The sequence below is a fragment of the Plectropomus leopardus genome, chromosome 11, assembly GCF_008729295.1.
Source record: "Plectropomus leopardus isolate mb chromosome 11, YSFRI_Pleo_2.0, whole genome shotgun sequence".
Lineage (NCBI taxonomy): Eukaryota > Metazoa > Chordata > Actinopteri > Perciformes > Serranidae > Plectropomus > Plectropomus leopardus.
The window spans coordinates 22846995-22868909 of record NC_056473.1 but is presented as its reverse complement, the minus strand read 5'-3'; the positions used below and the strand labels follow the sequence as shown (position 1 = coordinate 22868909).

Here is a 21915-nt window from a genome sequence, read left to right as displayed (position 1 = left end):
CTCCGACTCTAAACAGCCGAGTTGCAAACACACATTTTGGTAAACAGGAAGAGACGCACCCACTATGTTGCTAAACTCAGTGGATGAAGATTTAAGAAAGAAAACAACTCTTACTGTCGCACTCTAATTACATCAAATCTGTCAATCATCGTGCAGCAGTCTAAAATTACATTAACTAGCGTTGATTGTGCTGCTATAGCACTAATTAACGAAAAGAGGCATATTGCCACATAATGTAAACAGATTTTTAAGTCTTTCAGTAAGTGAAGAGCACATATTGAGGGAGTTCTGGCAGCAGGACAGCCCCCGCAAAAGCACAAGTTCTACATAAAATAGTGAGTTGGTGTTGTTCATTTCTGGTACAATTTGTGGCAAAACTCAAGAGAGAGTTGAAGGTGGGTGAACTTTATTGCAGCAGGGTGGATTTCAGCTGGTCTGTTGGTCCCTGCTGGTGACACCTGTACGACTGGACTGATAAACCGATACTCAGGCTTGGTACATTTGTTGGGTGAGGTTTTAAGTTATTGTTATTTATCCAACAAACTTTCATTGTCACCATTTCAAGAGTTTTTAAACATCACATACTAAGTTGTATGACCAAAAACTGCTCCAGACTGCAGGTTCACCTGTTGTATGATCAGTCATGACATCCATTTCAAAGATATCATCAGCATGGCAGTTGTAATGTGCACATGTTCTTTTATACAGGCTCCTTTGCAGACTATTTATTCTTTGAATTTTATTTTGGTCTTATCAGTTTCTTAATGACCCCCTTAAGTGAAGTTTTAACCTTGTTAACATGTCCGTATGGTGTTTTTTATACGCTGCAAGACATGTCATGAGTGAATACGCAATCAACACTATGCTTAGCAGCAACCTACAGGACTGAAAAATGAGGCAGACGCAATGTGCATTTTATGCTGTCTCCAGTCCAAAACCCTATTAAAATGTACAACTTTACAGCAGAGAAATAAACATGTTTACAGCCTGGTACAAAAAACAGTTTTGGTCTCTATAGCTTATGTCCTTCTCTTCTAATCTTTTATGTAACTCACATGTTTACATTTTATTCATGCTTAAAATGACGCATAATTAAATGTGTGGCTGCTTTGACTGACAGGCTGTCTGCAGTTCAGTCAGATCCACCCATTGCTCCACACAGCTCCACCCTCTATGGTCACTTCTGGCTTCAAAAAATCTGTCGTGCTGCTGCCTTTAGTTGCAAAATCTGTACTGTAAACAAACTTTGCAGTGGACTGTGGTTAGTTCGAGATCTGATGCCGCAAAACTGAAACCAGCTCCAAACAACTGATGAGACTATGTTCTTTTTAGGAACATACTCTTCCCTGTCATTCATGCGTGCTGTCATGTAGTCGTGCATGAGTGAGTGCCCAACCCACTGTGACTACAGAAGCCTAAAGGGAGCGTCGGAGGAGAAAATCAAGATTTGCATTTGAAAAAATCATAAACCGCAAATTTGAATTAATCACTAAAATCAATTTGTCGCCGGCCCTAGTTGCAATCATCAGGTAAACTGGCTACCAGCAATTTAAATAAGGCAATACAACACTAGTACAGAGGGTATTGGGGTCAAGAGAATAAATGGATTTAATCACACTTTTCTTCTGCTCTTTGCATTCAAACATAATGTGTCGATCTCCCTTCACAATGTGCCGCACTCAAGTACAGTAATTACACATCATACAAGGCACCTTGCTATTACACTAGCATCAGGAAGCCCTCTATACAGTATGACTGCATCTTAGCAGAAAAAGCAAGGTGGCTTTGACCGTCCATACTGTGCTACGCGTTCAGGGTGAAAACAGCTCTGGCAGACACTTGTATCTGAACCTCCAATAACTTAACCCAGCCGAGTGAGACCTTCACCTGCACACTGAGTGAGCGTGTCCCAATCTGATGGTGGTTATAAGAAGAATCCACTTCAGCCTGTGACGACTTCATTTGCACAGGCAGAACTCTTAACAGCACGGACTTTTTTGTTGATTGGATAATTTTTCTATTCAGAGCACCAGCAAGCATTAAGGGCACTCAAAGAAAAACAAATTACTCCTCTATGCGTCCACACCCTGTGTGTGTGTGTGTGTGTGTGTGTGTGTGTGTGTGTGTGTGTGTGTGTGTGTGCCTGTAAGTGTGTGCATTTTGTCCTACAAATGTGTGGGCTGCAAGCAGATTAGTAGGAACTGGCAATATAATAAGCTTTCCTACAATTCTAAGCAAAAATGTGAGCGAGATAGGGGAGGAGAAGACAAGGGCTACTCTGTGTTATCACGCTGCACTGACCTTGTTTGCACAAGAGCCAAACCACACTATCACTTTCTCCATCACTAACTTCAGCTTTTAAAGTGACTGGGTAGGAAACACTGTTGTAAACAAAAACTAATCTTTTTCCTCCTTCATTTACCCTCCGGCACACACATACATACAGAAAAATGTATACAAAGCCTGCAAAACTGCAACTTTTTAAACATGACAGAACCCCCATAGTATGCTGGGAAATCAGTTTTAAATAGGGGCTTTTACCGCAGCTGTCACAAAAACTGACTTTGTAAGAGTTGTTGACGCTCTTTGAACACACAGCATACAGTCAGCGGTACTTTTTTAACAAAGAAAAATCCTGATGAGGGCATTTGTGCAATGCGACATGCTGCTTTAACAATGAACATTAACTTGGCAAGCAGAATTAACAGTTGATGTAATGCGTAATTAATTTGGCACTTTAAATCATGAAAAATAAGTGAGTTACACGGGCACGCTTTGTCGTCTCAGTGATTAGGCTTGATTCTATCTAATTGAAAACAACAGAGAGGTTTTCAGATAGCGGCAGTGGAGACCCGTTATCGCAAATGTAGCTGCAAAGTGGTTTATTTCAAAAGAGGAATGACAGTTAATGTGGAATGCCCGCAGTCCGCAGTGTGGTCCGAGGGAGACAAAGACAGTTAGCCACGCTTTGCTGCCAAGTACACAAAGAAATCATAAAAGGGGAACCCCGTGAACACGGAAAAAGACAAGCGCACAATCACAGCATGCTGGATTTAACATATTTTTATTTCAATATGCGGTTCCTTTTATGAGCAAAGCAGTTGACTTTAGATGAGGAGAGGGGGTTTGATGTCTTGCTGCAGGACTTTTTACTGTAACAGGATGTTGTTAACATGAAAACCTTGGCCTTGTAAATGTAGAATGGTGTCCTTATGTACCGTATATCAATGTAACACTTTTGTTAAAGGCACACTTCACCCCAAAATGAGTAATACATATTTTTCTTCTTACCTGTAGTGTTATTTATCAGTATAGATTTAAAAAACTCATGTTGAACAATTTCAACTTGCGCGATGGACACGAAGACGCAAAATGCCTGTTTTCTCATCCATCGCGACGCAATAAGGTCTGTGTTTTATCTTGAGTGCTTATTAAAAATATGTATTTTTCAGAAGATACTTCTTGTGACGCTTAAATAACACATGTGAGTGGAGGACTGTGTTGATAAAGCAGCAACATCTTGTGTTTATTTGCATTGATAGCATTTTAATGTCTCTTTGCTGTGGATACTTTACTGTTGTTTTTATTACACTTTTAATGGGCTATAATATGCTTTTATTCAATCATTTTTATTGTGCACTAAATTTTTGGAATGTTTAATTCCATTTTAAAAGAGAAGAGAGACAAGGAACAAACCTTTTATTGCACAAAGCCGACTTATTTTTCATGCACGACGCAGAAAACTTGAACTTCAGGTCAGTGTGAGTAGCTTGCCAACTCATCCCACAAACAGAAACACGCACACACATAAACCTGCAATAAATCTCTATCTTGATTCTTCCTCCGTATACACAAATATATATGTATATACATGAGTAAACTATACTACAGATCTATCTAGCCACTCGCCAATCCACTTAAAATGCAGCACACTAAAACTCTTGCTCTCACCTCCTGCATTCGATATGTGAAAGTCCTCTGCTGTTTTCTCTTTATTCTCTGTAGTCTGAAATAAACTCAGATGGTCAGAAAAATTGCTGGAACAATTATGCTGAATGTCTCATTGCCAGCCCTCGCTACTATCCTCCCCAGTGATGTAAAAACATCTCATTTCTAGCAGCAGGGCGAGTAACAGCAGCATGTTTGACAGAGAGATAATAGAGTTGAATCGTCTTGCTTTGCTGAGGAAGGAGAATCTCCATGTCGAAAGCAACCAGATGAAAAGCTCGCATTTGTCCCACATCTCATTTGTCGAGGGGTGGGATAGAGGTGTCATTATATGGAGGTAAAGGAGGCTGAGAAGCAAGACTGAAATAAAGAAAAGCAACCGAGCAGGAGGGAAATGAAAGATAAGAGGGTAGAGGAGGAGTTGGAGGAAAGTGTAGTGACATTTGACGTACAATGCCCTCACTGTCAGACGAGCTTTTAAGAATGTCCTCTCTGTGCCATCATGGAAATGAAGCCATGTTGCAATGTGCACTGAGATGCGAATCTGAAACTCAAGATATCAACAACAGCTACAGGTAGTGCACGTACATTTTCTTGCCCTGCTGTGCTTGGATAACATTTACAACTATTTCCAGATAACTCTCATCTCCACACAACTTTTCCTCTCCTGCTCAGTGGAGGCAGAAGTATCCTTCGATTTAAGTTTGTAATAATGTCACTGTTTGCTGCTTTTTATTGCCGTAGCAAGTGTTGCCGCTGTTGCAGCACACCAAGAGCTTCAGAAAACTACAGCAAGTCTGCGAACCAGCCAATAAGCCAGCCAAACAATCTGAAAACCAACAGATCTGCCACAACAGAGAGGGGGGGCTCTGCTGTGCGTCAGAGCAGGGGTGGGAGCTGGTCAATGAGCCATATGAAATGGTGATGGTGTGCAGAGGTAGTTTGGCATAATGTTTTTCGAACACAACTAGTAAGAGGAAAAGTTTGACTCTGGATCTCTGGAGCTCAGCATCACTTTTTGTCCAGGAGGGAGGACAAAACAGAAGGTAGGGAACAATGGGCCTCATGCAGCAACATTTTCTTGAATTAAAGGCAGGTTTTGTGCTATGTGCAAAGACTCTGCAACATGACCGAGACTGGAGACATGACACCAAAAAATGTTGCACGAAGAAGAACTTCTGCAGGACTGAAACTGATGTAGGCCAACTGTTATATGAACTTAAACAAAGTAAATGTGATTTCAAAGAAATGTCACAAAGTATTAAAAGTAAAAATACACATGCAAAATGGTTTAAGTACATTTCATAAATCAAAATAATCAACCAGCAAGACCTCATATATACAGTAAGTTTGAGGAGCTGGAACCATGAAATGTTTTTTAAAGGAAAAATGACTTGCATTAAAGAAAGTTAATTTTCCAATCAGTCAACTAATTATTTGCGCTGCACTTGTATATTTTCATATTTTTGATTTGTGCGAAAAAATCTTATTTGTAAAGTAGTGATCTAATCATAATAGTGGAGTAAAAAATACAATATTTCCCTCTGAAGTGGAGTGGTGTAGAAGAAGTAAGTGGCATGATATTAAAATACTCAAATAATGTAAAATTAACCTCGGAGTTGAACTTATTTACTGTACTTTATGGTATCATGCCACTTACTTCTTCTACACCACTCCACTTCAGTGTGTGTGTGTGTGTGTGTGTATGTATGTATGTATGTGTATATATATATATATATACATATATGCACATACGTGTGTGTGTGTGTGTGTATGTGTGTGTGTGTGTGTGTGAGAGAGAGAGAGAAACGTGACATGATAGGAAATCCCCAAAAGCATGTTCTAGAACAAGAAGAAGTAGAACAAGGAAGCAAGAAAGAAAGATGTAAAATGTATAAAATAAATAAATAAAGACAGAAACATTTAAAATAATGAATGTGCTAGAATATTCCAAAACATCTGATAAAATCTCTTAGCTATCAGCCTCTCATTTTGTTTACTTGAAAACACTCTGACTGAACTTGCGGTGACAGCTTGCTTTATAACCTTCTTTTCGCCTGCAGCTTTTCCCCGCTGTAATTGCCACAAATAAAAACTAAACTCTTAAAAATAAGAAGTTATCCTGAAAAGGAAAAAGAAAACAATTTTCCAAAATTATCTTGCAACACAAAACTCAATGGCCACTGTTACAGATCAAAACACCAACAACTGATTCTCTATCAGCTGTAACAGTGTGGTTGGGACTATCACTACCACTATGGTGGATACTAAAAGGAGGGATTTAATTATTATGAATGACAGAGAAGTTCAATTAATAGAGAGATGTTAAAATTCAGTGCACAGTGGCGGGGCTCCTCTCAAAGCAAGTATGCACAGTTGTACGAAAACAAACACAGCTCCAGAGTAAACTGCAAACTTTCCTCTTCTCTTGAATATCTTTCCTCATGGCTGGTCACAATAGGGGGAAAAAAAAGGGAACAGTGTTTGACAGCGCTCAGAGAGCTATGCGGCGCTCCTTCACAAAGCAGCTCACATGGTAATCAAGCCGGCGAGCAGGCCTTTGAGACGCAAAACAAAAGAATGACAAAGTGCAGCCCTTGTCCTCTCTTTCTCTTGCTCTCTGCTCCTGCCTCCTCTGATCCTCCTACGCTCCGTGCAGAAAAATAAGATAAAAGATGGAAACAGTCAGACGTAAAGAGATAACTTGGATGATAGGTGAAATGGAACGAAAGGAGATGAGTTTTTTTTTAAAAAAAAAAAAAAAAAAAGCTGTAATAATACTGGATAAAAGAAAAAGATGTCAAGATGGGAATATATACCATTCAGCTAAACTAAGCAAAATGCAAAAATGCTACTAGAGTTTCATATTGGGTTGCAGTCAGCAGGGGAGACCCGTCAGACCTGCTGTGGAGCAGTGGGGAGCCTTATCTGCACCACTATCACATACTTGGTGTTTTTTATCCTTTTGTGTATAAGAGCAGGATACAGTTTTATCTAAATGGCAGCCACACAATACTAGCAAAAGCCCTTAAATGTCAAAGTAAAGAAAACTTTCCTACTCAACTTTGCCCGGCGAGCTTTTATAAATGGAGATGAATTCCTATCCCACCTCCAGATCTGGCAAATGTGTAAATATTCATAAGTGAGCATTGGAAGGGAAGAATGTGCATGATAGTGATTTCAAAAGAAGGGTGACAGGGAATACGAGTGAAAACTACGAAGAAGGATGCGCTCAGGGACAAGCACGCTACGGTCACTTTACTGTCTTATATCAAGAATTTCTGACTTTTCAACAGAGCTCTGAAAAAAAACATATCCACAAAGGTGATTACAATGCGACCAACATCCCCTGTGTTTCTTCTGTCTCTGAGGTTTATCTGTCCTCTCCTCTGATCCTTTCTCTGTCTTTGCTGAGAACCAGCACAGCCTCGAGGAGAGGTGACCTTTTCCATTAACCACCGCTACAGAAAGCTCATTCTGAGCAGCAGGGAGCGCACAGACACACTCTTTGATGATTGATTGAAATCCTGCTCAGTCCGGATCACTTACAGTAAGGCGACACCAGAGCTGATACAGCCCGGCGCTGCATAGAAACCCTATGAAAGAAAATCCTTCTGCAGAGGTGGGGAGTAAAGAGCGGAACCGGGCCCGAGCGCGGGGAAACTGACAAATCCCATCATGACAAGGATCATGATCGTCTGCAGTCGATACTCCCACCTGACATCTGTCTCTGTGGCACTCCCTCTTTTCTTTCTCGCTCTCCGGTGGCTTCTCATTTCTTAAAATTCACCAACAACTTGCTCACTCTCAGATTTACACTCCTCTCCTCTGTGTCTCCCAGCAGCTTCCTAGTAAATTGTCCAAATTGTGTGGGTTTTTATCTCTCTACTGAGGAAAATTGGTCTTAATTAAATCTAGATGGCATTGTTTAACAGTATGATTGCTGCATTATTAGACCCTCCCGCTGCATACGGAAGACACACCTGAATAGCTTTCCACAGCAAAGCTCATCTCATCTGGACACAACCAACACAGTTCCAGGTACAAACAGATTTTTCTCCACAAAGGGCTGGGAATATTAACAGTCACAGCCACATCCTCTCCTGGTGCATCCTGCTGCGTGTCCCACCTGTTGCGTGAGAAGGGTGTCCTTCTTCTGCCCTGTCCCTCCTCCCCAAATGCTCGTCCCCCATTTGCAGCGAGCGTGCCAGCGGGCAGACAGTGCCATCATTCAGCTGCTTCCTCTTCTGCTCAGCTAAACACTGGGGCTAAAGTGCAGACGGCAGCTAGATCGGGGTGGTGCGCACTCACAGACACATGCAATAACACACTGGGAAAAAAAACAAACTACATCACACATACACATTTCCCTCTCTTTTACACTAAATCTCTCTGTTTCACTCGCTAACTCCCTCTCTCTCTCACACACACACACACACACACACACACACAGAGACAAATCTCCTGCGGCAAAGCTGTGGCAGCGGGCCAGAACTCTCATCTGCATGGGGCAGAGCTGGTACCTTGATGGTGGCTTGTTAGGCAGGCCAACACAAATTTCATTAACCCCGAGGTTAACACACTCCGGACTTGTGTTTTTCCCAATGCTTTTGCTCACCTTCCAACCTAGCCTCCCTTCATCCCTCGATCCTATATCCACATCTGTTAATATTACAAGCAACACTTGAGGGTTGTGAAATGCACTGTGGGTATGTGAATGTAACAGATCCTGAGTGTGAATTATTTTAGCACCATAATAAATTCGGTCCAGTAGCACTGTGCATTTTGCACAAGCAAGAAAATGCTAATCACTACTGAGCGAGAGATTACAATAACATATTTTTAGAGATGCAAGTGGGGATGAAACTGAGCAAATGCACCAATATGACAGCATGGACAATGAAATATCTGCAAACGCGTAAGAAGAGCAGGAGGTGTTATTTCCCCCTCTTAATCCTTCCGTTGTCTCCACCTCCACCACACAGGTCCTACAGCATCCAGGCACATTGACGATGCACTGTGCGAGTTGTTATGGGGACATCGTTCATCCTTGCTGTGGAATTACCCAGAGAGAGAGATTTACTGGGTTGGTCAGATAAGCTGTGGGGCAGATTCATGGTAGAGCTTCTGACAGTCCCATCCCAGCTCCCCAGACACAAGCTTACAATGGACTGACTGCCACGTGCTTTTATGATGCAGCCCTTTAAATGAAATAAGACGTCAAAGATTCGGTTGCTTTAAATTAAATGACTGTTTCATATATAATGCAGTCTCTCCATATCAGTACAGTTAGATCTAATCATTTCTCAAAGATTGCACTGTAAGATTCCACTTCTCAATTTTATAATCACAGCACTGAAAACATCCAGGTTTCTGCAGCAATAACTTCCGTCTGAAAATCGAATTATGTGCTTGCTCAGTCTCAGAAATATTTCTGTTAAGCCAGCCAAACAGTATGGCTGTAAAGAATATAAATCACCACATTAGTACAGCTACAATTTCATAATTCACCCCTTTCAGGATGTCTCCTGATGAAAAGCTTTTTCTTTTTTTTTCCCCCCATTTTCATCTGATTAACGGAGCTCTTACACAGTGATATAAAGGCCCCAGGATTCCCAAATGGAAGCAATCTTTAAAAGTCGCACTGCCCAGCTGGGTTCACATGTGACCCCGGTTTAACATGCCCAAACCACTTTGTTGATGCAGACTTGCAGACTGCTCCCACGCTGGGCTCGGTGTTCCTGTAAAAGCTTCTAAATTCAGCTGTCAGAAACACACCTAAGATATACAACACGACTGCCTCGGAAATTGCTTTTTCACTAAGCATGCAGGTTGTTTATGGTTTTGTTATTTTTGCTCTGTTCTTCCTTCTCCCATTAACAACTGTTCACCAAAGGGGCAATAGGGCATCGAGCCGCTGCATGACTCACAAATCTGAAAGGTTAATTGACAATATTCATTGTTACATGAATAAATAATGGCATGAAAAAGGTGCTGTGTACACTTGAAAGCATTTACAAACGCCGGGATTACAGAGTGGTTCTGGCCAAGGTAAATCTGACCATCCGAGAGAACCACAAGAGCTAAAATTAGGAAAAGTGACATCGGAGGGCATGGTTACCATGACAGCCAGCAAGCCTGAGGGTGTTGCTGCTGAGATACAACAAGCCAAATCCAACTTGATACTGAACTGCAACTATGTCCAAGTGTGTTTGTGTGTTTGTGTGTGTGTGTGTGTGTATGTGTGCGTATGCGGTTGGAGTTTCACCTTCCTATCAAGAGATATGAGCACAATACAATGCTACGGCATCCACATGTGCTTTATTTTTAGTCTCTCTGAGGATATTCAACGCATAAAAGCTTCCTCAAAACCTTTGAATTCATCGGTCTTGATAAAATAAGAGCTGAAACATCCCACCAGCCCAGCATGTTCCTCTCCATATGTTGTCTCCATGGGCAACCAAGCAGCCAATCTGTCGAGGCCCCTGAGACTTCCCCTTCCGACTTCCTCCTTATCCCTTCAGAGTGGGGATGTGTGCATTATGAGCCATTTTACAAATATACAGGCAACATATTTGTGTTTTTGTACGGGGGTTGTTGAGTGTATGCACGTGTGCGTGCCTCTACATGTGTAATCATAGTTAATCAATAGAGGCCTGTATGCAGCAGCCAGCCTCCTCCTCCTCAGTGGACCTGTTGATGCTGGTAAACAGGGGGGCTGTTGTACAACTGGGTGGCCGCATAAATGTGGCACTCATCTAATATGCACCGCAGCGCTGCCTGCCAACACACTTCCTCATTGAAATTCTGATTAAATAAGGCTAGTCTGGCCACTGTGCAATCTGAAAACTATTTAATTACACCTTTTTGGCTTTCCTCATCATCACACTTACAGCAACTACCTTGGCTTTTAAGAAAAGATAAATGAATGCCCCAAGAAACACCCAAATATTACGCCCCATTGGACGTAATGTGTGTGTGTGAGGGTCTGTGTGTGTGTGTGTGTGTGTGTATGTGTGTGTCTGTGTGTGAGTGTGATTATATTTTTCTGACTGGCTGGTTCGTAAACAAGAGAGGCTAAATGATACACTCATACACAGAGCAAATCAAGACTGCTCTGTTGTATGTATGTTCTCTACCTAAAGTTCACTCCTCAAGCAGAGACGTTTCACAGGGTAGGAGGCATAGAAATACAATAAGAGTAGAGCAGAAATTCAAATCAACATAGCAGCACTGCCAGAGTGGCAGCCATTTTTTAACTGCACTGTTAGCTTTGCAAAGAACTATGACCTTTATAGCAGGCTAATGTCCGTATAAACTTACTTGAGGCAAGTTGAGAACTCACTCAGGTGAGGTTTTGCAGTACAGAGTGGTGGGAAGCATGGAGAAATGGGTACTTAGCTCAGTACTTTTACGGGTATCAAACTAAATTATGTTGGTATTAACAAGTAGTGATTCACTTTAAATCCACTGGTGCCAAATCTCTGTACCAGAGAGCGCATCTGGGTGCGAACGCCAGGGCCCTAAAGCCTGGAAGCCTACCATGGAGCTCCAAGGCTGGAAGTGGAGCTCCGCCGGGTTCAATTTCAGACAAGAGGCGAACGCACCCAAATGCCAAGATGCTAGCCACAGCTCCAGCTTATGGGCTCCCCAAAGAACCCAAACTATCGCTGTAGTGATAATCTGCTGTGATGCTTATGGCATCCTGTCTTTTTTCTTTTCAAAACTACTTTGGTAATAGCCTATCACAGCGAGACAGATGGACTGTGACAGAAGATAGAAGAACTCCACGTGTGATGAGAAAATAGCAGAGAAGCAGAATTGCTTTTAAGTCTACATTCCCCCTGAGGCTTGTTCAAAAATAAAAGTACTGATGAAGGTATGACTGGGTACCAGTACTGAATTACAGGTATGGGTTTAAAGCACCCAATCCTGATCAAGAGGTGTCTTTTGTGTCCGATCTCCGTTGATTATAGAACCAGGCTACATGATGAGCATCAACAGGAGAGAGCAAATATAAAACACTAGCTTAGTATGTACAGATGGCCAAAACAGATTTCTCAAACTAGTGACTGTGACACACTTTAAGGCCCCGCTGACGTGTGATGTCACTAAAACAACAACCAACAATAACCTTTTTTTAACCACTCATTTGACAACAGCAAACACTTAAATGTCTGTTATCCTCTTATTCTATTTCTGTGGTAGGAAGTAACTTCAACTTCTAGAATTTGCCAGAAATCAAGTTCCTCACTTCATGAGCTGCCGTTCATGTGTGCCATTACCTCCCTGATATTGGATCCGTCTCTCTCTGTCTCTCTCTACTTTCTATAAAATTACAAAAAATGTGAGCGCACTGCCCATCACCATTCAATCACCAGTCAATCACACAGCTCCATCCTGTTCTGAATAATTTAGTGTCCATTTCAATGTGTCTGCAGCTGGCTTGGTGCTAAATGATCCGATGAAATGATTTCTTTGCCTACCCACCACAGTGTGATGTCAATGACCACATATTACTTTTTAGGTAAATTACATGTTCATCAGACTAGCGAAAATCAAGCGGACACAATACATAGACTTGGTAATGCACAGGTTGGGCTCGTAACGCCACAGCTCATATAGACCCAGCAAAACCCTTTAAAACTATACGATGTAAATGTCACTAGCCCGGGAAAAACAAGAACATTGCTATTTGAAGCTTGCTCGTGGCAATCAGCACCTGTCGAGAGTGCTTTCCTTTCACCGCCGCACCCAGATTCTTGTCAGCCAGACCACAGAGTTCAACCTCAGACTTTCCATTACTGTTCTGAGACTGGAGTGGGCCTTTTTTGTGTCTCTATGGATGTTTTCTTGTGAGAACTCAACACAATGTCCAGAAAAACAAGTCAGGAAACACGCAGCAGGAGATGGTCTATGTCAGATGCGTTCTCACCTACTGGAAATACTCCGTTTGGTTTAGGAAAGCGTGGAGCTTGGGTAAAGTGTGCATGAGGCAGGACATGATGCAAAAAGTATGCTGCAGAAATTGCAGTCTTTTGCTACATAGCTGGTTGGTAATTTGGGTATTAACGAGCAAGTCTCTTGCCGTTCCTTGAATTTGTCTCACTATTACGCTATCAGTCTTTACCAACAGAAGATTTAGAATTTCGTCATCTCTCCAGTTAGATGCTTTTCTACGTGTAAACGAACCTTCATCTTCATACTCAGATGTTTGGGTTTTTTTTGCTTTCCGCCAGTCACATGACAGGAACTTCATCAACCCGCCGACTCACTGACTGTGAATTCTCCGCACTATGACCTGCTCTAGTCATACTTGGGCTCGGACATTACACGGACTTTGAAATAGTGAGTTTTTTGTTTAGTTTAGCTCTCTTTTACAAAGACGCCCTGATTACATTGCAAAAAAAAACAAAAACAACAGCACACTACAAAATACATCTGCAAAACATGAGAAGTGTGAAACTAAAGTGCATATTAAGGCAAAAACACACAATAGGCACTGCACACATCAACAAATACTCAAAAACATCAACGCTAAGGACAACATCACTCAAGGATAACATGCATTCACTGCGCTCTGTCAGTCAACAGAGATTTAAATTGATTGAGAGGGATTAGTGCGTCTAATTTTAAGAGTGTCTGAAGGTTGTTCCACTTGTGTGGGCCATAATATATAAAAGCCAATTTCCCAATTTAGGTACTGACATGATGATTTTCGAGGACCAAATAGTCTTGAGACCTACTGCAGTGAGACGTTGCTCTGCACTTAAAAAGACCTACAAGTCACCGAGAAAGTTAACCAAGAAGTGCTTTGTAAATAAACACTTTAATGTCTATTCTAGCTGATTTGGACATTTTCACACACACATACAGATCCACCAGGTAATGTCTGATAAATCCAGGACTGCAGTTCCAAAACACACACAAGTAGGTTCATACAAATCACTACCACATGGAAAGAGCAGTTACAGCTGGTGGATGTAATGCACCAAAGAGGTGGCAATGCCGGGTTAAAAGACGACAAAAGGCCGCCGACATGTGTAAACAAAGAAAGTTTCAAAGCGTTCGCAAAAGCCATTGCAAATGTTTTATGAAGTAGAAAATGTATTCAAGGCGTTTGTTAGGTCTTGAGGATACGCATGATGTGTTTCAGCGAGAAGCGTTGAATGCATTACAAAGCCGTGTTTGTTTGCCATGAAGACTCTGTGGGGGACCATTAAGAAGGTCTCCTCTCAAAGTCTCAGGCCTCTGCCCCCTCATTATGTTGACCCAGTCAACCAACACATGAGCACACAGAGGTGAGCCGACTGAACTTTGGAACACTTTACACAGAATGTGTGTAAAATCACCTGCTGTAAACTGTCTCCGACGCGCTTCTCAAATCATTATTCACAATTAGATAGACGAAGCCTCAATGGGGCACTTTATGCCAAGATGTTTATATTTCTCATAAGTCTGCTGGTCATATGCCAATAAGACATTATCTAGTGGATGAAGTACTAGCAGCAATCTGTCTAATACGTGTGCTTCCTCAAGGAGAGGATTTGGCTGAGACAAATCTAATTTCCTCTAAAATAGGAACAAGTGGAATGGAAATTTGACAAATTGTCATTTCATATTTAAATAAGGGAGGACTCAGGCCAAAAATGAAATTACATTATTTCTACCTGCCCCACCTCAGTGCAAAGAATCAATGAAGATTTTTGTGTGGAGAGAATACTGCCAGCCTGATATGAATATTTACACACTTCATAGAGCCCCATTTTCAGTAATGGCTACATCTCACTTAGAAACCCTTGGTGCGAGAGGGGACATGTTATTCATAAGAGGTTAAGTGAGTTGACCTGCTCAGATGCCTGCTAAATGGAAGACAGTCAATTAGACACACAGACCAGCAAAGTACAGCATAACAGCTTCTTGCCCTCGCCAGACGGCCGCAGCGGACGAGTCACAAAAGGCATACTATTAGCGGAATCCTTAAAATGAGGAACACAGTAAATTCAGGAAATATCAGCAGGCTATGCGATTTCAGGGAATGAAAAGGACAATCATGCTTTTGGGCACAAAATCAGCAGTGCAGCAACAGCAACATCACAAAGGCTAAAGAAAGCACAATGCAACGATATCCAACAAATCTGCTTAGTATATGGGGACGAGAGTGACCATTCATTACATCAACTTCATCTGTGAGACATAATATCATGAGCACCTGTATGATACGGTGCAATGCAACACCAAAGCCCTGCAATAAATCCGCCTCATATGAGGCTTATTATGTACATTTTTGTGTACTTTTCTTGAGACATATCTGCCATATACATTCATGGTGGAATAATATAAACGTCATATATGTGGAATTCATTGCAGGAGCACTGTGTTACATTAGTAGCTCATGACACAATCTCACAGTTCACTTAGCTGCAGTTACCAAACACAAGAAGCCGGAGTGGCAGCCGTCAGCCATCAGTATGATTCAGGACTCTCAACATCAGAAAACTAAATCTAGTCTGTCGCTGGGAAAACCCCACGGCTGAGATCAGAGTCAATGAAATGATCCCTGTGTGTCACTGCATCGTGTGTGCCAGTGCATGTGCGTGTGTGTGTGTGTGTGTGTGTGTGTGTGTGTGTGTGTGTGTGTGCGTGCATGGTGTACACTCTTCAAGGACATCATAATCATTGGGTATCACTTTACACAGACAGCTGCGGGAGACAGAGTACACCGCTGTCCCATGTTGAATCTGTAGTAACTGAGGGTACGTTATGTCGCCCAGCACCTTTCATCAGTATTTCTTTCATTAACATTTCCTGTACGATGCTCTGCATCACTTACAACCAGCCGTATGCGCTGTGCACAGTGGCTTAATGCAATCAAGCGTTGGTAATACGAAGCATCACAGCAGCAGGTGGAGACCTGCCTCCCCTGCACTGACCGAGCCGCTGATATTTTCTTCTAAGTCTGACTGGCATGCCTATGACCTCTGTAGCCACCTTCATGAACAGCCCTTTGATTATTAATGTTGAAGGCGGGGGTCTGGCTTTCGACCTGGCCCGACACCGCGGTGCTCTTTACTTAGCCCAGAGAAGGAAACTATTGTTAATTTATGAGACAGGCTGCCTCTCTCTGATACTTCTTCTCTGGTCGTACCCATCACACAACCCACAGGGAGGACAATCTGTGTGTGAAAGTCAGCAAGGACACATTTGTCATAAATCCATGCAACTACTTATATTTATAAAGGGACTTTTTGCGCCTGTGGTGTTCATACTGACCTTATCGTGAGATTGGGATTTTGACATCTCTGATATACTTGTTACTACATTGCAAAATCTGACATGTTAATTTTACTTTTTTTAAAATCTAGAAAACCAACTGCCTTGAAAAACGTAAGTAAATAGAACTATTGGTCTTAATTTGTGTTTACTTTACAGCTAGCTGTTAAGTCTACTCTTAATTTAGTTATATTTACTTAGTTTTGTGAAGTTGTTGCAACATAAAAATGACAAGTTTGATTAAATCAATCAGTCTAAGTATACTGTGCTATCTGTATTCTGCTGGTTGCAAACTGGCCAGTCATATTTGTATTTACTTAAACATGTTGACAAAACAGAGCTTGTAAATCCCCTGAAAACTCCTCTTTGTGATGATCAAGTTACATCAGGCTAACTTTGTTTACTGAAGTTATAAAAGAACAAGGTAATATCACTTGTCATTTTTAAGTTGCAAATACTTCAAAGAATTAAGTAACAGCAGCTTAACTTGGAGTAAACTTAACAATTAAATATAAACATATGTTAAAATTCATAGTTATGTTTACTTTACTTTTTCAAGGCAGTCGGTTTCCAATATTATTCGAAGTAAAATCAGCTTGTCAGATTTTACAGTGTATGTGGTGACTTTACAGAGGCCTTACGATGCTGTATTGCATTTTTATCGTTGAGGATGTCACCTTAATATTCCTTTAATATTCCTGCAGGAGCTCACTGTTCTCAGAGGTGACTTTATAGTGGTGTTGAACTAGTTTATGGTACTGCCTCCTGTCTAACACGTCTTTAGGGGCTGTTACTTCATATCCATCAGGTTAAAAGACAAGACTCCTTTTTACAAAGCCTGACAGAGTAATGCATGAGATGAACAGACACAGAAATCCTACCTTTTCCGTAGTTGAAGTGGAGTTTGATGGTCTTGCCCTGGTTGATGTGCAGGTAGGTGAACCACACGGCGGAGGTGAGCAGCACCAGCAGCAGCAGGAGCTTGAACTGCTTCCGGATCTTCTTCACGGGGAAGCGCAGCATCCTGGCTCAAACATCCTCCGGTAGCCGCCCGGTAGATAGTCAAAAGAGGTCCGGAAAGTGGCTGCTCTGTGTTTTATTTCTGTCTGGCTCTTTCTGAAGGTCTCCCGCTCAAAGCGACGGCATCGCAGGCAGCCTGCGCGTAAACACGAGTGTTGACTACTGCCTTAAAGCGCGCCTCATTCCCCCGGATCCACGGGGTGACAGCAGCGCCAAACGCGTCGTATCCTCAGATCTGGGTCCAAACACCTCTGTGGCAGTCATTGCCTATGAATGCAACCCGGTTTTTCCTCCCCTTTCCCCCCTTATGAATAGCGTGGCTTGTAAACAGGCTTCCCTGCTGGAGTTTCCAGGCTGGCTGCAGCAGCAGGGAAAAGGCTGCAGATCAAAAGCTGCTAAGTTCAGTTAAGAGTGTGACCGGGGGAGCAAAATAGCAGTCCGGCGATAATCTACACAAATCCCCTGTAGCTCAAGCCTTTGCTGACACCGCGACGCTGATTATTTTATCGGCTACTCAAGGATCATCCCCGGGCCATGGGGTTTAGCGCAAAGTATCAGCGAGCAAGAATTTAGTTTCCATGTGGAGAGGTGATATCTCCACAGTGCTGCAACACTTCCTTACAGAGCGACAGTCTTCCAAATGAGTACAAATGACATTAAAAGGCCTCCAGTGAAATATGACTGCCGGTGACACCTCTGACGGATTGCGCGTGTGAAGGTAACCTGATCAGGGGAAGGTGGCAATCAACCAAATGTCACAGCCCTCTGCGCTCCATCTATTGTTAAACACAGCTGAAACTGAGACTCCGATCGAGGGCAGCGGATTCAGATGGAGCGCGTTTTTATTTAAGTCCCGGGAGAGGAGGGGCGATCAGCTGTCATCCTCACACTCGGGCTGGTTTGAATCCCCGCGACGAGTAAAAATCAAACCGAGGTTGCAGATTGAAAACTGTGCATGCTCCATGGCGGCCAAACAAAGAGAGATGTTTGATAGAAATACTCAGATGTCCGACTTGAGGTCCAGGGAACAGATGTCCATGTGCTTTTTCCGGTTCGCGGCAGGTGCGTTTCACCAAATTCTCCCCAAAACTACCTGCGTTGTCCGAGTCCAACCGCGCGTGCGAGAAAGATCAAAAGCACCTCATCCGGATTTAAACTAAGAAACACTGATATGTGGCGCTGGCGGCGACGCACTGCCTTGTGTTGTTATTCTGTCATGAGCTTTTTTCCCTTTAAAACGCCGCAATAGCATCGTCCAACCCGCTTGTCGCCGCGCGCAGGGAGAAAAAACAGCTGAGCTCCAGGAAGGGTGTCGCGGAGAAACCAGCAACAAGCAGTGATGTAACCAAGATAGAACATGGTTTTGTTTTGCTACAATGAAACACGTAAAGGGTATCTCCTTTCACTGCACAGCTCAGTACGCCCATCAATTGAGCATCTTAACGTTGCAGAGCAACCTAACCTGGGCGGGAGGGGAATGGCAAGTCTGGCGACCAATTACAGGCCTGCAGAGGGTCCACAGGAGGCGGGATGACAACGTTTGCCCTCACCGTTGCTTGGTAGGCTACTACTGTGATCCATCATCCAATAGCTGAGCGCAAAGCCTCAAACTTGTTAAGCTTTCCTATTGTGCCCTTTTCCCCAGACTTCAAGGATCCATACTTACTTGAAAAATAATGACGAGTCGCGTTTTGGTGCATTGGAGACACAGCTCAAGAAACGAAACTACTGTTATATCATTTTATATGTTCCTTTTATCTTTGCACCTCTTGTCTGCACTTTTGCTATTTTTAATTATTTTTTTAATTTTATTTTTTTCTTTATTTTGTAATTCATTTTACCTTTCATATCTTATGTCTTTACTGTTTTATTGAGTCTATATCCTTTATCGTGTTTTTATATTTTATTCCTCTGTAAAGTACTTTGAATGGTTCTGTTGTATGAAATGTGCTGTACAAATAAAGCTGCCTTGCCTTGCCTAATATGGGTAATGGATCAAAACGCCATCTGTGCACGGATATACTAGTTTTCTGTCAGTTTTTGGCTCACTCATCCGATATTCCTTCTTAAAATAAGTTTCCTGCAACAATCGTCCCCCATATGAGCTATTTTTTACAATAAACCTTTGAAAATCTCAATTTTTATGATCTTCACGGAAATCACCAAGTGAAAATGTATTTGTTTTTTTTGTTTTTTTATTTGTTTGACAAACTTCAATAGATGCCTTTTGCGGAATAGTTTTCTCATTCTCAAATTCCCTTGTTTTATTTTTTAATTTTATATTTTGTTTTTGACATTATCAATCCTCCCATCAAGTATAATCAAATATATTCAACAACAAAAAAAATTCGATGATGAGTTTCAAATATGACTGCAGCTAATGATTATTTTTTCATTATCGATTAATCTGCCGGCTATTTTCTCAACAAACCAATTAGCTTTCACTCAAAAAGATGTCACAAACGGTGGAAAATGTCCATCATAATCTTGCAGAAACGTGTTTTGGTGACGTGAATTTCTTGTCTCATCTGAGTGGTCGTCTAAAACCAGAACCTCCCAAAACCAGAACCTCCCAAAGTTCAGTGATGTCAGAGGTAGTTAAAAGTCCATCTAGTTAGAAAATCAACTGCAGTCTGATATTTAAAGAGAAGATGACAAAATCATTCTGCAGATTTATGATTTCAATATGGCTGACATAATATTCCTTATGTTGGCATTGCTGCTCGTTACAAAGGAATTGCACATCATGTAGCCTGTGTGTTGTGTGTGTGTGTGTGTGTGTGTGTGTGGTGACACCCTGCAAACGCACTCAGAACACGCGCATGACTGCCGCCCTCTGGTCAAAGATGAAAGAGCAATCACTACATTAAGGCAACAGAGTCTTAACTACAATCGTTGCAAGTTGGTGGTGCTTCAGTCTTGTGAGGGAAAAAATACAGGTAGATAAATAAGTGGATATTCCATCTCACCATCCATAACACTATGCTGCCATATCATTCATATTTTAGAAACAGAAAACATTTTTTGACTTGTAATAGCAGTAAAAAGCACAGGTGGAACTAATATCTTTAACAATGGCTTTGCATCATTTCAGAGTCCCAGTAAATCCAGCTGATGGTCAGAACAGTGAGCTAGCAAAAACAGTGTCTGGGTCCAGGAGCTAAAAAATAAAGTACACAAAAAAACTGTTTATAGTGGAAAAACAGATTTTTTTAGTGTGCTGTTGATGTATAGGCTGCAGGTAGCATGTTGTTCCCACAACATTGGCTAACATTACCTACAAGTTGCAATAGTGTTTTAAAGAAAACTTTTTAATCTAATGTTCAAAGAATGTTTTAAGGATGTTAATCATTTCAATTAATGTCCCTATGAGGTTAAATGCTCACTAAGATGTGACATTATACCTGCAGCATTCTGAGGATGTTAAACATTTTTTTATATTTATAGAGAATGTTACCCTAATTTAAGAAGAATGGCATCAAAACCAAAAGAAAACTTGCAGCTGAGAATGCTACTAAAACATTGCATTGGTTGCATTCTTGGAACGTTTTTAGAGCTAAAAATTGCTAGCTGTGTACTGTCCTTCAACGTAATGCACAAAAAAATGACAGAACTGCTCACAGCTGGAAAAGGTTACATTTAGAAATTTGTTAAGCTTAATTGGAATTCTGAAGTTGTTGTTTGATTAATGTTTGATGGATCGATGGATGTAACGATACATCAGTCTGGACTGATATATTGACTGAATGATCAAAAATTCAATATTATCAATAAAAAGTGAGAACATTGATACATATCATCATCTTTAACCTTCATTTTGAAATTCTTAGGCTCCTTCCTTCACATTCAAACAGTGCTATCTACCTAGCTCCAGGCAGCTCAAAGGTTTTTTTTTTAAAATTCAGTGACAATATTTACTGATATTGTCTCATATCAACCTGAACTGAATCGAATCTAAACCGTATTGCGTCAGTCTTTGTGATATCAGAAAGTATCATATTGGTATAATCAATATAGTATTAAATCTTGATGACACTTTTGATTTACATCCCAAGTAGTATTTACAAGTACTGTTTAATTTTTTTGTTGTATAAAATGGCTAAGTATGTTAAAACTTTACTGTAGAGATATGTATATAGGTCATACTGTAAACACTTAGTACTAAATGTGGTATGGAGAATTGGGAGAAAAAATATATAGTGAGAAAATATAATAAAATATAAAAAATATAGGTATAAAACATCCCACTGTGACAGTTGACATCAAATTTAACGAGAGATTGAGGAAGATGTCAGTCATGCACAGTCTGTGCACACCCACACAATCCTGAGTAAGAAGATGTCTCATCAGGCAGATTAAGTGAAAATACCTGTGAGCCGTGTGTGTGTGTGTGTGTGTGTATGTATCTGTGTAGGGGGTTTAATATAAAATGCAAGAAAACAGGAAAAAAACAAGGGGTGATGTAATGTATCACTATAGGCAGACATGCATCAACATGTGGTTTATCCCCAGTCTAATACAAGTCCAATCATCCAGCTGTAGCTATGATAAGCTATTGATGCCATTATGAATCTAGATAAAGGATAAAAGGGCACGAAACCTGGCATATAGGAATGTGACCTCAATTTAGTTTGTCCCAGCTGTGCCTTCTGAGTCAGTGGGACCACAAACCAT

At 41.4% G+C, this 21915-nt stretch overlaps 1 protein-coding gene across 1 annotated transcript in view; it reads right to left on the bottom strand.

The window, feature by feature from the left end:
- b4galnt4a (beta-1,4-N-acetyl-galactosaminyl transferase 4a) overlaps window positions 1–18631 on the bottom strand; it is a 162586-nt gene extending 143955 nt beyond the window's left edge. The window contains exon 1 of the mRNA XM_042495373.1: window positions 17103–18631. Within this exon, the coding sequence (XP_042351307.1) occupies window positions 17103–17244 (142 nt within the window). The 5' untranslated portion in view covers window positions 17245–18631. The remainder of the gene's footprint in view (window positions 1–17102) is intronic.
- Window positions 18632–21915: the final 3284 nt, after the last annotated feature.